Genomic DNA, 15,058 nt, shown 5'->3' with positions numbered 1-15,058 from the left:
AAAAATTACCCTAGCTCTATTACATTTCAAGAATTTGGAGCCCGGGTCCCGGAATTAAGCACATAAGTGATAGCTAGCGAAAAATTGACATCACAGCTGAAAAGCATGACCCAAAATTAATGGGTTTCAAAAAAAATTCCAATAAAATCAGATCAAATTTGCCTGTATTATCCAAAAATATAATTTTTTTAACTTGATGACGTCATCAGAATCCAAAAAATTTAATTTTGTTTTATCACATCCAAATGTTATCCAATTTTCATAAACAAAGTATGTAATCCTACTAAATTTGGGTCATACTTTTCAAATTTGTGATCAAAATTACCCTAGCTCTATTACATTTCAAGAATTTGGAGCCCTGGTCCCGGAATTAAGCACATAAGTGATAGCTAGCAAAAAATTGACATCACAGCTGAAAAGCATGACCCAAATTTAATGGGTTTCAAAAAAAATTCCAGTAAGATCAGATCAAATTTGCCTGTATTATCCAAAAAATCGAATTTTTTTACTTCATGACGTCTTCAGAATCAAAAAAAATTCCTTATTAATAATCGCTTAGTCTTTTTTATATCCTCCCGTACCCTAAAAAAACTAACTTCTAGTTGAGACACATCTTAAAATCCCTTTAAACATTCACTCTCTTTTTTGTCATGTCATAACTATTTTGAATCTTTTCTGAACACTGAACTTTGAACTTTTTTATTTTTATAGAATCATATGGGTTTATAGTTCAAACCATTGTTATAATTTTTAAGTGTTTTGTTGAATAAATAAATGTTCGATATTACAATACCATAGCATATACCATTTTGTGTATTTGAAAACATAAATTGTATTTTAAAATATTATATTTCCTGTCAGTAAAGTATTCTCTTGTGTAAGAAATATTTTCATGCAATAATTTTCAAACTGTATTATAATATAACACAATAATACCCAAACACACACACACACTTAACTCATGTAAAATAACTAGTTCACAGGATAAACCCATACTATCCTTGCTATCCTTGTTCACCAGTGTTGTATTTGGACTGTTTTTTGGGCCTGATTGTCCTTAAAATTAGGGCACTGAAATACCAGAGATCGTTGGTTTGATTCCTCTTCAAATATATATTTCTTCATCAAAAATTAACAGTAAACCGTAAACGTAGTAGTAGAATTAAGGCCAAAGCCTGAAAAGAGAACTTTTTAGGTATTTTTTACTCACTACTCATTCCCTAAATCTTTTCCAACCTCTTTCATGCCTGGTTCGTTTTCTCTGACCCCCCATGTTTAATTACAAACCGTCTTCTATTCGTTGTGTGTGTAGTCATGGTAGGGACAATAAAATCGACACCAGCGCTTCCAGTGGATAATTTTGGCGTTAAAGGAGGCTGTTATGACAATTTATTTCATCGCTTCTGATTGACGCTTCCACTATTATATTCGTTGGATGCGTAGTAGATGGAAGGTACAACTGAATCGATCACAGCGCTGCCATCTTATAAATTATTGGATTTATTAAAATATGTCTAATTTGCAATTCTTTACATGTAAATGTTATAGTAAATGTCAAATTAAAACTATTGAAACATAACAATTAATTAAAATGATTTGATAATATACAGCTATTTATTAATCCACTTCAAGCATGTTATCGTAGGAATATTACCCCAAACGCCTCTGTTTAGATACTTTGTGAAACATATAAGATTCGATTCATATTAAAATACCAATTTTAATAAATTCTCATTTCGTTGAGTATCGTATACATTCTATCCTGTCGCGTTCTCAGTTTACTTCACTTCACTTTCTGTTCTTATCCACATTGATGTTCAAATTGTTTCAAATAACCTCCAGCTAAATTATATTTATTATGCATACCATATACTCTCGTTTGTAATTTTAAAATACATCCAAAAACCACAAAATAAGAAAAGACTAAGTATTTGACCTATTCATGTATTTTTTTTTTTAAATTTACAGAGCAATATAGAGTTTTTGAAATGGCTATAAAACAAAAACCAATGAAATTTTACAACCATTTTTACTAGGACGCTCCCAAAAAATCGCGTTTTCTTAGAAGAAGGATTTCAACTTTTGGAAATATATTACATAGTGGGTGGACAATTAACTATGAATATGTAATTTTGTAGTTCGTACACCTATTAAAATAAAAGAATAGAAAAAAGTAAACCCGAATAAATGAGTTATACTCAAAAACCAAAATATTCTTTTAAATAAACTTTATATGAAAGTTTCATTGTCGAAGTATTCCTTATAGAAATTCAAAATGATCATTTTAAAATTTTATATTTTATTACCGATTTAACTACTCAAAATGCGGTCCGATTACCTCAAGACAACTCATATAGAATGTTCGATTTACATCTAGGCATATAAATATCATGAGTATGACTGACTAGATGCGTTAAACAATGCATCTAAGTAAGAGGTATTATAGGTGTTATATGAAATTGCAAAAGTGACTTTTATCGTGGTTTATCTGTTGTAGTTCATCTATTCAACTAAGAAACTCTCACTCTCCAAGCGTCTTACAACTATCTCAACGCATATCGAAACTTCAACACATGTATATAATACCTCTAACTTAGATGCATTGCTTAATGCATGTATTCTGTCATACTCGTGATATTTATATGCCTAGATGTAAATCGAACATTCTGTATAATACAGGAACGACAGTTACTTAGAATAGTTTTATTATAAAATGTATTTCCAATAAGAGTAATCGATACCGATCCCATTTACAACAAATAAACAATGATTTTGTCTATAATCTATTTAACGAATTTTATAGTCATATAATTCTTTTTACAAAACCTTTTATAGAAATTGTCAAGGGAGAAAAACCTCACGTAAAAGAATATAGGTACATGTAGTTTTCACAAGTACATCTATTCGTTGTGTGCGGTATCATGGTAGGGACAATAAAATCGATGCCAGCGCTTCCAGTGAAAAATTTTGGCGATAAAGGAGGCTGATTAATTTGCAATTCTTTACATGTTAATAGAAAATGTCAAATTAAAATTATTGAAAAACACTAATTAATTAAACTTAATGCACTAAAAATTGTGAAAATAAGAAATCAAATTGCACAAATTTTTTCAAATGTAAATTATCATAGTTATTTATTCAAATTTGTGAGACAATAATATTAAATTTTCAATGTAAGTCATAACTGCAATCCATACATGCATCCATACAATTCTATAATTAAAGTAGTGTATCGTTACCATGGAAACGCCTCCAATAAAACTCACGTACGGTGCGAATACTATTAAATGCAAAACCATATATACATCAAATAAAAAGTTTTCTTATAAAAACCTTTTTTTGTCAATAAAAAAAACCTTCTTAAGGAGTTTCAAGACTTGAATAAATTCTCTTTACCCTTGTTTACCAATTAGAGGGGTCTATCTACTTTTCCTTGAAATGGTAGGCTCTCAAACGGAATTCAATGCATTTTTTTAAGGTAATTTAATCGGAATAGGTTTCAACTATTCGGTAAAAAGATACATTTTTTGGAACCCTACATTTTTTGGAATTATATAAGTTAACTTATATCCTTAAGCATGGAACAAGGCAAAATTTTTGGACTCTCGAACACACAGAACTTATTTTTGACAAATTTCAGATTAATGCTTTGTTAAGATTTTTATAGGTATTTGTTTGTATAGATAGTTTGTATATTTATCGTCCTGTAACACTATGGAAAATTTCTCGGACCCTGTGCAAATACAAATAACTTTCTTCTTTATTTATAATCTTGAACCTCCTTAATAATCGATACTTACTTTACCACTACGCTTCGTGTACATTCATACGATGGTTTCGATAAGTTCAACATTAACATAGTGCGATAACGACCCTTTTTAAATGAAAAAATTTCATATAAATGTATTCATTACATCTTTTGAATGAAATTTACACTGAATAAGAAATTTCAATGCCATCTAACAGCTCCATACTAGCCGGTGTTGTACTAAAAATGAGCACATCTCTTTCTAAATTAGTCACTGTATAATATCTGAATAGATCCCGGGCTGCATATAAATTCGTTCATATACATCAGCCATTCTCAAAGTGGACGATAACGCCTCTTTGTGGGCTCTAGAGGCCTACAGGAGGGCGGTAAGGCCAATTTATATAAAATAAATGTAATTGGATAAGGCTTATATAACACGTTTTGGGAGCGCTGAAAAATAATTGATTCTCGAATTGGGCGGGAGACGAAATAGGATTGAGAACCTGTGATTTAAATTTTTGTTTTTTAAAATGTTCAGCATATACTATTTGAAGCGCGAGACAAGACATACTCTCTTGAACGTACAATTTCCATTTTCTCTGTCAGAGTAATTCTCATAATTATATTAACCAAGCCATTGTATCCAGAATTTTTTAGCCCTTTTATTGCAGGTACTTTTTTGGTGAAGTTTATCTAATTTTTAATTAAAAATTTACAGTTGTTCCTGATCGATAATTGTGCGGACGACTGGCGAATCGCAATGACGTGGGGACGTACATGTCAAATTGCAACCGAATTGCTCATTTGTGCAATACACCCAATACCGGGACAATATTCATTTATGTGGACAACACGTATGGCAAACAAAGGTGGTGGAAGTGAGTCACGTCTTGTGCCCTGCGATATTGCGTTATCATTACCTATGTTTATCAGGTAAGTTTAATGCCTATATTATTTAAATTAGTATTCCACATACATATTCTCAGTGAATATACATGGATAGATATATTTTCTTAAAATGAACTATGTCAAAGATAGAAACAAAACTCAGATGAAACACACATTTTTCTTGGTTTACAATTATAAATACCCTTTTGTAAAATTAATAATCGTGCCTAAAAACAAATACTTTATCTAGGGAATTTAATTTTAATATTTTCTAGGTGATTAATAATTCGAAAACACGTGATATAATTTTCAAATAGAAAATTTAAATAAAAATATTTTTCAGCATATCACGTTTTCAAAACAGACTAAAAAGTATAAAAATAATTAAATTATTATAGTTGTAATATAAAATTTGATGATAACAAAAAGCTATAAGAATATCAAGTATCGTAATAAGAATGGATATCAAATAAGAGCACCCAACGCTTTTTAACTTTAAATTTTACATACATCATTGTTAAAGTTGACTTATAAAATTAATAAATAATAGTTTTCGGTTATTTGACAAACACTTACATTAATTTACGGCATACATGTATGACGTATACGTAATTCAAGTTGCCTATTTACTAATTTTTTTAATGAACTTTAACATTGATCGTTTCATTGAATTAAAAATTTATTGTTTATTAACGAATAGAAACATTTTCACCACTAACTCATGCCTTACTAATAATATTTAACACCTAAGGAACATATTTCATGAGCTTTTAGCAAAATGCGAGCGGTTTCTTTCATTTTCCTTTGTTAGTCGTTTTTTGTAACATCTTTTACTGTGCTATATCAAATTTCAATGGGTAAAACTCTATAATAAGTAGTTAAAAAATATTGTGCAATTTTAAGTTCCATACCTGTGAATTAGAGCGAATATAACTATGACAAAAGGTCATAATAATATGTGTCTTTATTTAATTTTCAGATTATACTTAATTTGTCGTGTTATGCTGTTACATAGTAAATTGTTTACGGATGCCTCATCACGAAGTATTGGTGCTTTAAATCGTATAAATTTCAATACACGATTTGTGTTGAAAACATTAATGACCATTTGTCCTGGCACGGTCCTACTTGTGTTCATGGTCTCCCTTTGGATCATTGCCAGTTGGACGTTACGCCAATGTGAACGGTAGGTAATCAAATTATATTACACTATATCAAGCGTGTTATTCAATCACATTATAAGATCAGCCACAGATACATTCAATTAATGGTTTATTGTGACCATAACTGTTTCACACAATATGGTTTTTATAGCTGATGATGAACGTTTATAGTACAGTCAAATCTTGAAAACTCGAATTCCTAAAATAGAAACAACTTTTGTTCAAAAAAATCCTACCAAATACATAAAAAAAAGTCTCTTTGGTGGATCAATATGGTGATCTCAATTTTTTTTTTTTGGTTTTGATGATACATGATTTCGATGTTCGAATCCTATGCGATTCACTGCTTTTAATTTGATGTGGCCAGTTTGGCGTGGTACGCTGGTTTGTCTGTGATATCATATATTCTGGTATCGATGTAAATTTTGATACCAGTTTTATATATTAGACTTTATACTTGTTTATCTTTTAACATAGAATTATAAATTGGCCATAAATCTTCTGCACAAACTGTATATGCTATCTACTTTTAGGATTCCGAAATCGATACTAAAAAAAGGGACCCTCATAATAAAACAAACTTCTTGTGTCGATTTGTCATACTGTCTGAGTGTTAGTTGGAGGCAACCATGTATTTCAATTCCCTTTAGATAGAGCGGCGAGACAAGAACTGATCAGAGAAACACCGGGTAGGATCAGGACCAGCTGAATCGAAAGTGAGTCGAAAAAGATTTGCTATCTGCGAGAACAGATGCAGATGGAGACATGTCTGCTCGAAAGCCCAGAGCTTTCTAGTGCTTGAGTAAAACTCTACCATACTCTGACAATTTTCACCTCCTTCTCCGAAAATACAACTAGTTAAAAATTTTGGGGAAGATACAGAATGTAGGGCCTCATTAATAGTTTACAAGAAAATTTTAGCGAAAATTATATACCGATTTTTCAGGGATACAAAGGTACACTTTTTGAAAGTGTATCATGAGATATATCAAATAAAAGAGATCGTTATTAGGAGGAATACAAATATGATGAACGCAAACAATTTTGACACAAATTAACAATGGTTATGAGATGATTCATAACGGAACCCTTCCGTTTCGAATCTAGCTCACACTTGGTCGGTTTTTTTTAAATGGGGACAGTCCATAGATTATGAAAGTTACATATGTTGTTATATTCTGCATTTTATTTCAATTATTCAAGTTTATTTTAAAATAAGTTTTTCTACGATGATTTTAGTATTTTTAATTAAATAACATTTATATGAATACATATACGCTATTAATTTTCATTTTCAATGTAAAAATGTCAATTTACAAAAATAAACTTTTATCCTCAATACCAACCATCTAGAATAATCTACACCAAGTGGTGTTAATTTAATTTAATACTCTTTTTTTTTTTGGTATTATTCTATTTTATTATACCATGTATATATGAAATATACATAGTATATTAAGTTTAGTCCCAAGTTTGTAACGCTTAAAAATAATGATGCTAGGAAAAAAATTTGGTCATAGGTGTTCATAAAATCACCTAATTAGTCCATTTCCGGTTGTCCGTCCGTCCGTCCTTCCGCCTGTGGACACGATAACTCAAAAACGAAAAAAGATATTAAGCTGAAATTTACAGCGTACTCAGGACGTAAAAAGTGAGGTCAAGTTCGTAAATGAGCAACATAGGTCAATTGGGTCTTTGGTCCGTAGGACCCATCTTGTAAACCGTTAGAAATAGAACAAAATTTTAAATTTATAAAATGTTCCTTATTAAAAATTAAACAACTTTTGTTTGAAACATTTTTTCGTAAACATCACTGTTTACCCGTGAGGGCGCTAATTAGACGGAAATTTTTTAATATGTACTATACTTGATTATCAGTTATGTATGTGTCACATGTTTGTATGTGTAATGTGATAAAGTAATCAACACTGTCTATGCATGGTATTTCAACAATTAACTCAATCAATTGTTTGTTTTCACTTGTTCTTTATTAAATTATTTTGAATATTTATTATTTTCATTTCAATATAAGGCTATTCAATGGATTTAACATTTTAATTTTCGTACCTATACTTTATTTCATCGAAATTGTATTCTTTTTATTTATTTTGCATTTATAGGTACTTAAATATCTATTAATAATATTAGTCCATTAACGATGAGACTCACCGGCTGTTTCGATATGATTTATTTTTCTAATGGAATTTTTAAAATTGTTCGACAAGTAGGAGAAAATAGAGTAAAACCGGGTACCTAAGCTTTCAATTCATGTAGATTATTTCTAATGATCAAATGTTAGCTAATTCAGATTTTCCATGTCTCTTAAACCTTTGTGATCTGACCATTATTTTAAGCTGAATTTTGATCATAAACATCAACTGAACAAAATTAAGCGCAGTGCATACTTCGATTAAGCATTTAATACGCTATATTTCAATTGCCCAAATTTCCTTGATAGTAATTTGAAATGGTAAGGGACAATATAAGTGTAGTCATAGAAGGTAAACTTGTACCCGTATTAAATTGACCCACATTCCCCCTGCATTGCTCTCCTATCAAGTAATTCGTAAGCATCGAGTATTAATAAAACAAAAACTTATACTGTATACTAATGCAGTGTTTCCCAACTTATGATCCTCAGGTGGTCCATGAGAGCTTTGGAAATGATCCGTAGCAAGCTCCTGTACGACTTGATTTTTAATGGTTTAAAATATTACTGAAATAAATATGCACAAAGCGAACAATACAAGAAAACACTAAAACTGATCTAAAAGTGTTAGTTGGCGAATTTAATCATTACCTTCCGAAATATAACCAAACCGAATATAAAATTGTTCAAAAACCAACTCGTATCGTTTTTAGCACTATTGTTGGACACGGTAAGAAATTTATTGTGGATATAATTATGTCAGTATCGGTGTGAACGCCATGCTGTGTACTGTATTGAGGGAATAGCAAAATTAGCAATAGTTATAGCGGACGAGTCAATCCAGTATGGGTGTCAGGGCCATAATGGTTGGCAATACGCACATTCCGGCAGATAGCCCTGTTCAATACTGTAATATTACTTATGCTAACATAGATACTATTGTATCTGTCTCTATACCATACCATCATTGTGGTAAACGCCATGTATTTCTTGTCGAGATTTTGTAGAAAACATCCAGGAGGACCTCCTTGATCAAATATTTCTTTTGACAATCCTGTGTGCTCGTACGATCAAAGGTTTTGAAAATAACAATTTCCAAATCCAAATTGGTTGTACAAGTGTTAACTAATTACAACTTATATAATTTTATAACGTAAATAATTTAGCAAACATGAATCATACAAAAATTACTCGTTTATTCTTCAGGTTTCACGATGACGAGCATGCAAATTTGTTAAATGCAATGTGGTTAATTGCAATAACATTTTTAAGTGTCGGTTTTGGAGATATTGTGCCTAATACATACTGTGGACGTGGAATTGCTGTTAGTACTGGAATTATGGTAAATTTGATTTTTCTTTTAATGGTATTTTTCACAAACACTTGCTTATATGTAACCTCCTTCAAATAATGCGAAACCTTTTATCCTTGGTATTCAAATATATTAAACTCTCTAGAATTAGTTTGATATTTATTTTATCATAAAATTATTTCATTCCAAAAAGAATCTTAAACGTTTTTATAAAGGTTTCCTCCGGTCGTGTTATTAAATGACCGCAAGAAGGACCGTACATATTTCATAGCTATTTCAAAACTTGATATATAACAGAATTACTAATCATTATTCCATTTTCAAAAAGTTTTTTTTTTTTATTAAAGGGAGCAGGATGTACAGCGCTTCTAGTAGCAGTCGTTTCTAGAAAATTAGAATTAACTAGTGCTGAAAAACATGTTCATAATTTTATGATGGACACACAACTCACAAAAAGGGTAATTAAAGACAAAAAATCAGACAATATTTGTGCAAATTAATTAAAAGGCTTAAATTATGATAGGCTTAAATTATGATATTAGCATATAAACCAACAATTATTGTTGGCATATTAAAAGTATTTATGTCGAAAGGTTCAAGGTTCGATTCCTGGTATTTAATTTTTTTCCCTATTATTAGTAATTATTGTTATTACTTTTATTAGTAGGTTTATTATTATTACTATATTAGTGGGGATGGTTTAAAATATTTTTAATTTTACAGCTAAAAAATTCAGCAGCGAACGTATTAAGAGAGACGTGGTTAATATACAAACACACACGACTTGTTAAAAGAGTGAATCCAGGCCGTGTTCGAACTCATCAAAGAAAATTTTTACTTGCCATTTATGCGTAAGTTATTTCAAAAACAAATCTATGGTCAATATGTAATTTATATAATTATTAAATAATTTTCAGTTTACGGAAAGCAAAAATGGATCAGCGAAAGCTTATGGATAATGCGAATACAATGACGGATATGGCGAAGGTAAATTCCTTTAACTGATTGAATTTGTTTTAAATTTTATAAAGTATTTTTTGAATTTTATTTCAGACACAAAATACAGTGTACGAGATCGTATCAGACATGAGCACTAGACAAGATGCTCTTGAAGATCGTTTAGTTACGTTTGATGAAAAATTGGTGGCCTTACAAGAACAATTGGAATTGTTGCCTGATCTCATAGCTAGTAGGATTGCTGCGCAGGTAAATATGCTATTTCGAAGCAGGGCCGAAACTACAATAGGGCAACCAAGGTAGTGCCTTCCATGGAATAATTTCAAAAATTTTTTTATCGATAAAATATTATTATTTTTACTTTGCATTTCCACAATATTAAGTATTATAACGAGGGATTTTTTGATGGGGCTGTCAAATTTGTTTTACCCGGGACCCTTTCACTTCTACCTTCGGTCCTGTTTCGACGCCAGTGTGACGCAACATCGTATCTCAGAAAGTATACATTTACAAGAGAGACGAAAATATTTATTAATTTAAACGATACAATTTTTTTTGTCTATCTTCTGTGAACTTATGCTCTTTGAGAAACGGAATAGCAACAGAATAATCATAATTTGTTGCATGCTAATTAAATATTTGAATTTGAATTCAAGCCTAACGTACATCTTGTTAGCCCAAACTCACATCAAAGCTTGACCGACTCTATACAGGTCATCTTGCAAGAAAATCCAGTAAGACATTTACTAGAGAAACTCCCAATAAGTTAGAATTTACCAAGAAATATTAAACATTTTTCGTTTTATACAGAATGAAAAATACGAACAACGTCGAAATTTCTTACATCCAGAATCAGCTGCCGGCTTACAACAAGCTCGAAGTGTACCTTCCACATGTCCGTGGCCTCCATTGCCTCCTATATCAGCAGTGAAACCACCACCTGTAGTTTCAGCTCCAAGCACAACACAAAGTTCATAAACGTATATTTTAGTGGTAATAAAGTGACAAACAATTTTTACAATTTATTAATCAAAACAAAACAAAAAAAAGTATAAGCAAATCTATGAGTGCTAAATGTAGTGATATAAAAACTAATTAATATTCATTAATTAAATAATTAAATATATATTAAAATAATATAAAAAATTTTAGCACAAAACCTAATTATTAAAAAATATTTAATAAAGTGATAAAATAAAAATAAAAGAAACTCTAAAAAAGTCAAGGTTCATTCTTTTAAATAAAAAAATATTTTCAAATTATTTTGTTAAAAAACTTTCAAAAAACAACAAAACAGTAAACTTTAAATTAGTTTTTACAACAAAAAAAATACCTATCATTACACGGGTGTAAACAAAAATGACTCACGAATATTTTGAACGTCAGATTTTATGTTTTATCTATTCGTTGAAAAATATTTCGTGAATAGAATCGAGCTGGTTTCGAAAAAAAAAAATTAAAATATAGATAAATATCATTTTTATTAATGAATTTTAGAATTAATTCCCTCCCAGAATTTATATATAAATAAAAAACTAAAGAAAATGTCAAATTAATTTTATACAAACTATTTTCGAATAGGTGGCTATTTTTTAAAGAATTTTTAAGGAAAATAGTGCTCCTATCTAATTAATAATTATTAATTATTTCATTAATTATTAAAAAAAGGAATTGTTTATGTTTATTTACGAATTACGATTTTAGAATATAAATCATTTTATTTTATTTTTATTTACAAAATTACTCTATGTATATTATATCAAAAATATCTGAACCAAGGACTATAGAGATTCAACAAAAATCATCGAAGAAAATTAAATGCCAAAATGTACCACTTATAACGTCATTAAATTCCAGGTTCTGCAAGGTAAAGGCAAGTTACTCTGAATTTGTGTCTATCTATTTACAAGTATTCCATAATTCGATTCTTTCTACGAGTGGCTCCCATTTTTTATGAACTAAATATTGTCGATTCTAATAAAAAATCCCATTTACTTCTTATTGAAATGGACGGGAAATCGATCGAAATAAATCTGAAATTTAGTCGCAACAAACAACGCAACTCATGTGTAATTATATCCCAAGGCTCGATTAATGATCTTAATTAGTGATAAATCAGTGATTGATCGGTGATCTTAATTTGCAGATTGTAAAATTATTTCCCTAATATTAAACTTTTGTCATGATTAGTTAGGTAGGTAATTAATTCAACATGTTAAAGAATATTTGCTCAATGAAAAAAAAATCTTAAGTTTATCATTTCTTATTACAAATACTGCCCCAAAAAACGTATGTTGCAAGTGTTACGCCAAAAATGTTCAAATATTTTTGATAAATATTATAAATGAATGTTTTACAGTAAAAAGAGTCTGCTATTTTTTATTTCTTTACTCTATAATTATTGTTTTATTTTTACGGATAAATAAAAAAAAATTTTCATTCATTTTTTAATTTTTTATTTTGTGTCTTTTTTGTATTATAGAAAATAATTTTTTTAAGATTATTCACAAATCGTTTTAATAACGTTACGAAAAACAGCAGAGTATACAATTTTTCAACGAAAAGATACCTATTTAAATTGTTTTATTTCCAAAATAAAAACACAGTCCCTAATTTAGAATTTATTATTTAAATTTTTTTTAAGTAGTTTTTTTATTTTAAAACAAAATCTCAAAATGAAGGTTTTAAAGTCGTATTTAGCAATTTTACAAAAGTTGTCTATTATAATTAAATACATGGTTGAAAGACAACAGAAGTTAATCTCCTGAAAGTCATATGGCGTTGAACTTTTAGATTTGCTCAAAGTAATAAGTGAGCTAATAATACATAAAAAAAAGTCTCTTTGTTTTCTTTTATGTTAAGTTAGTGATAAACAAAAAATTTATTCAAATGGTCAAGCCGTAAACACTTAAGAGTGGGTGGAAAATTTGTATTTTAATCATTTTACATCAGATAGCTTTATAGGCTAGGCTCTATATCGACTTTTCTATAAGGTCCATTATGATACATATAGTAGTGATTGCCCCGTGATTAATCAGTACTTTTTGAAAAATTAGGACCTTCTCAGGAACAGCAAAGGAAATTTGATGTCAATAGGTTTTAACTCCGAGAGGTCGTCAAAGAATGACCATGTGTTAATTTTCTTAGAGCAAGATCTGTCAATGACAAATTAGGCGAGTCATCGTATTTCCTACTTCCTCCTCGTGCTCTTTAATAGACGCTTCTATTATACGTATAGAGGGCCTTGAAAGAGAGATTATATTTTTATAGCTTCGATTTTACTCTGATCAAGTCTGTCTTGCAGTATCACAAGTACATTCCCCTCCCTATTCGAAATTTTAGGCTTTTTTTGGGTAATATCATTCAAAAGTATCTTGAAGTTCGTAAATGGTATACCCGAAAGTTTATTGGTATTGATATGTACCCGAGGAATCATAGTTTTAACCCTTATGTAAGTGTCGCGGCATCTGCGTACTTTTTAAATTTTCAATCCATTATTTATATTTTACGCATTTTAAGTAGCTGCGATTTCCTGAAAGCTCTTAACTTTTTGTAAATCATATTTTGTTTGTGTGATTTGACCCCGTCAACCCATTCACAATAATTTGAAGAAGCTCAAAATTTTTTTATCTCCATAATATAGTGGCGAGGTACCCGAATACCTTAACTTCACTTCAAAATTTACGTGTTTGCATAATATAACTATATACAGATACTCGGATGCCTCATTACTCTGATAAAGTTTTTATTTTGCCACTCACATAAGGGTTAAAGTTATAATTTCTAGTCCTGTATCAAGTGTTCTTAGCTCGAACGCATGTTAAAAGAAAGTATTGCAAATAATTTCATTAAAACGTAATTTTAAATACGACTTTATAAACGAGTTCATTTTATCAGAGACGTTAGTCTCAATTGAAAATCTTTAAAGTTTATTAAAAAACCAACACGAACAAAAGAAACCGAATTATTTTATAAAGTAAATTACAAAAAATAAAATATATAACAACAAAAATAAATTAATTTTCTGAATCATTTTCTCAGTTGTTAATTAGAAAACACAACCAGAAATTTTCTACATCATATTGTAAAAAAATATTCTAACTAATAATATTATACATACTACCTTTATAGATGTTATGTAAGGTTTGCAGTTTTTAATGGACAAACTTCCCAATTCCTATTAGTCCCATTCAGTTTGGTCAAAGAATACAGAATACCTTAGAATACCTTAATAAAGAATACAGAATACCTAAGGTATTCTGTATTCTTTGTCAATATCAAATCAAGATTGGTCAAGTTGGAAAGACACTTTGCGTGAATCCAAGAGACCCGGATTCGATTCCTGGTATATGTGTATTATTTTCAAATTCAATAACTTTTAACAGAGTAAAGTAATGTTGGTTGTATGTTTTGGAAAAAAGGTTTTGTGAACACAATTATAGAAAAAATGTACCTATCTTTGAATAAATTGTATCAAGAAATTTTCATTTTGTTGAACGTCAATCTTGGTTTACTTAACGAAGCCTTATAAAATGTTTTGAATCTGCAAATCTGAAATGTTATTTAATAAAACCCTTACCATCTTTGTCTTTTATTCACTGCAAGGCCACTTAACAAATTTAAATTTGCAACGATACAACTTTCAAAAAAATAATCTGTACAGACGTTATTATTACTTATTATATACAAAGTCAAACTATAAAATATATATACCGTCAAAGAACTTGATTGTGATCCTTTAATTTAAAAAATAAATTGATTTTTTGTAGAAAGCTCACCATCATAAGCCAAATTTTAAATTAATAATTATTCATTATAAACTCAAAAAAAAAGAAAGT

General features: G+C 29.6%; 1 protein-coding gene across 4 annotated transcripts in view; it reads left to right on the top strand.

The window, feature by feature from the left end:
• Positions 1–11,224, top strand: part of LOC123293219 (small conductance calcium-activated potassium channel protein 2) — a 219,322-nt gene extending 208,098 nt beyond the window's left edge. For 2 of the 4 annotated variants that reach the window (XM_044873964.1, XM_044873962.1), the window contains 9 exons: positions 4,470–4,684; positions 5,619–5,825; positions 9,158–9,293; positions 9,611–9,721; positions 9,987–10,114; positions 10,181–10,250; positions 10,317–10,469; positions 10,877–10,954; positions 11,031–11,224. In XM_044873964.1, the coding sequence (XP_044729899.1) occupies positions 4,470–4,684; positions 5,619–5,825; positions 9,158–9,293; positions 9,611–9,721; positions 9,987–10,114; positions 10,181–10,250; positions 10,317–10,469; positions 10,877–10,954; positions 11,031–11,198 (1,266 nt within the window). In that variant the 3' untranslated portion in view covers positions 11,199–11,224. The remainder of the gene's footprint in view (positions 1–4,469; positions 4,685–5,618; positions 5,826–9,157; positions 9,294–9,610; positions 9,722–9,986; positions 10,115–10,180; positions 10,251–10,316; positions 10,470–10,876; positions 10,955–11,030) is intronic. The other 2 variants (XM_044873965.1, XM_044873963.1) reach the window with 1 other exon arrangement.
• The last annotated feature ends 3,834 nt before the right edge of the window (positions 11,225–15,058 follow it).

The sequence above is a fragment of the Chrysoperla carnea genome, chromosome 2, assembly GCF_905475395.1.
Source record: "Chrysoperla carnea chromosome 2, inChrCarn1.1, whole genome shotgun sequence".
Taxonomy (NCBI): domain Eukaryota; kingdom Metazoa; phylum Arthropoda; class Insecta; order Neuroptera; family Chrysopidae; genus Chrysoperla; species Chrysoperla carnea.
This window is presented reverse-complemented; position numbering and strand designations above follow the sequence as displayed.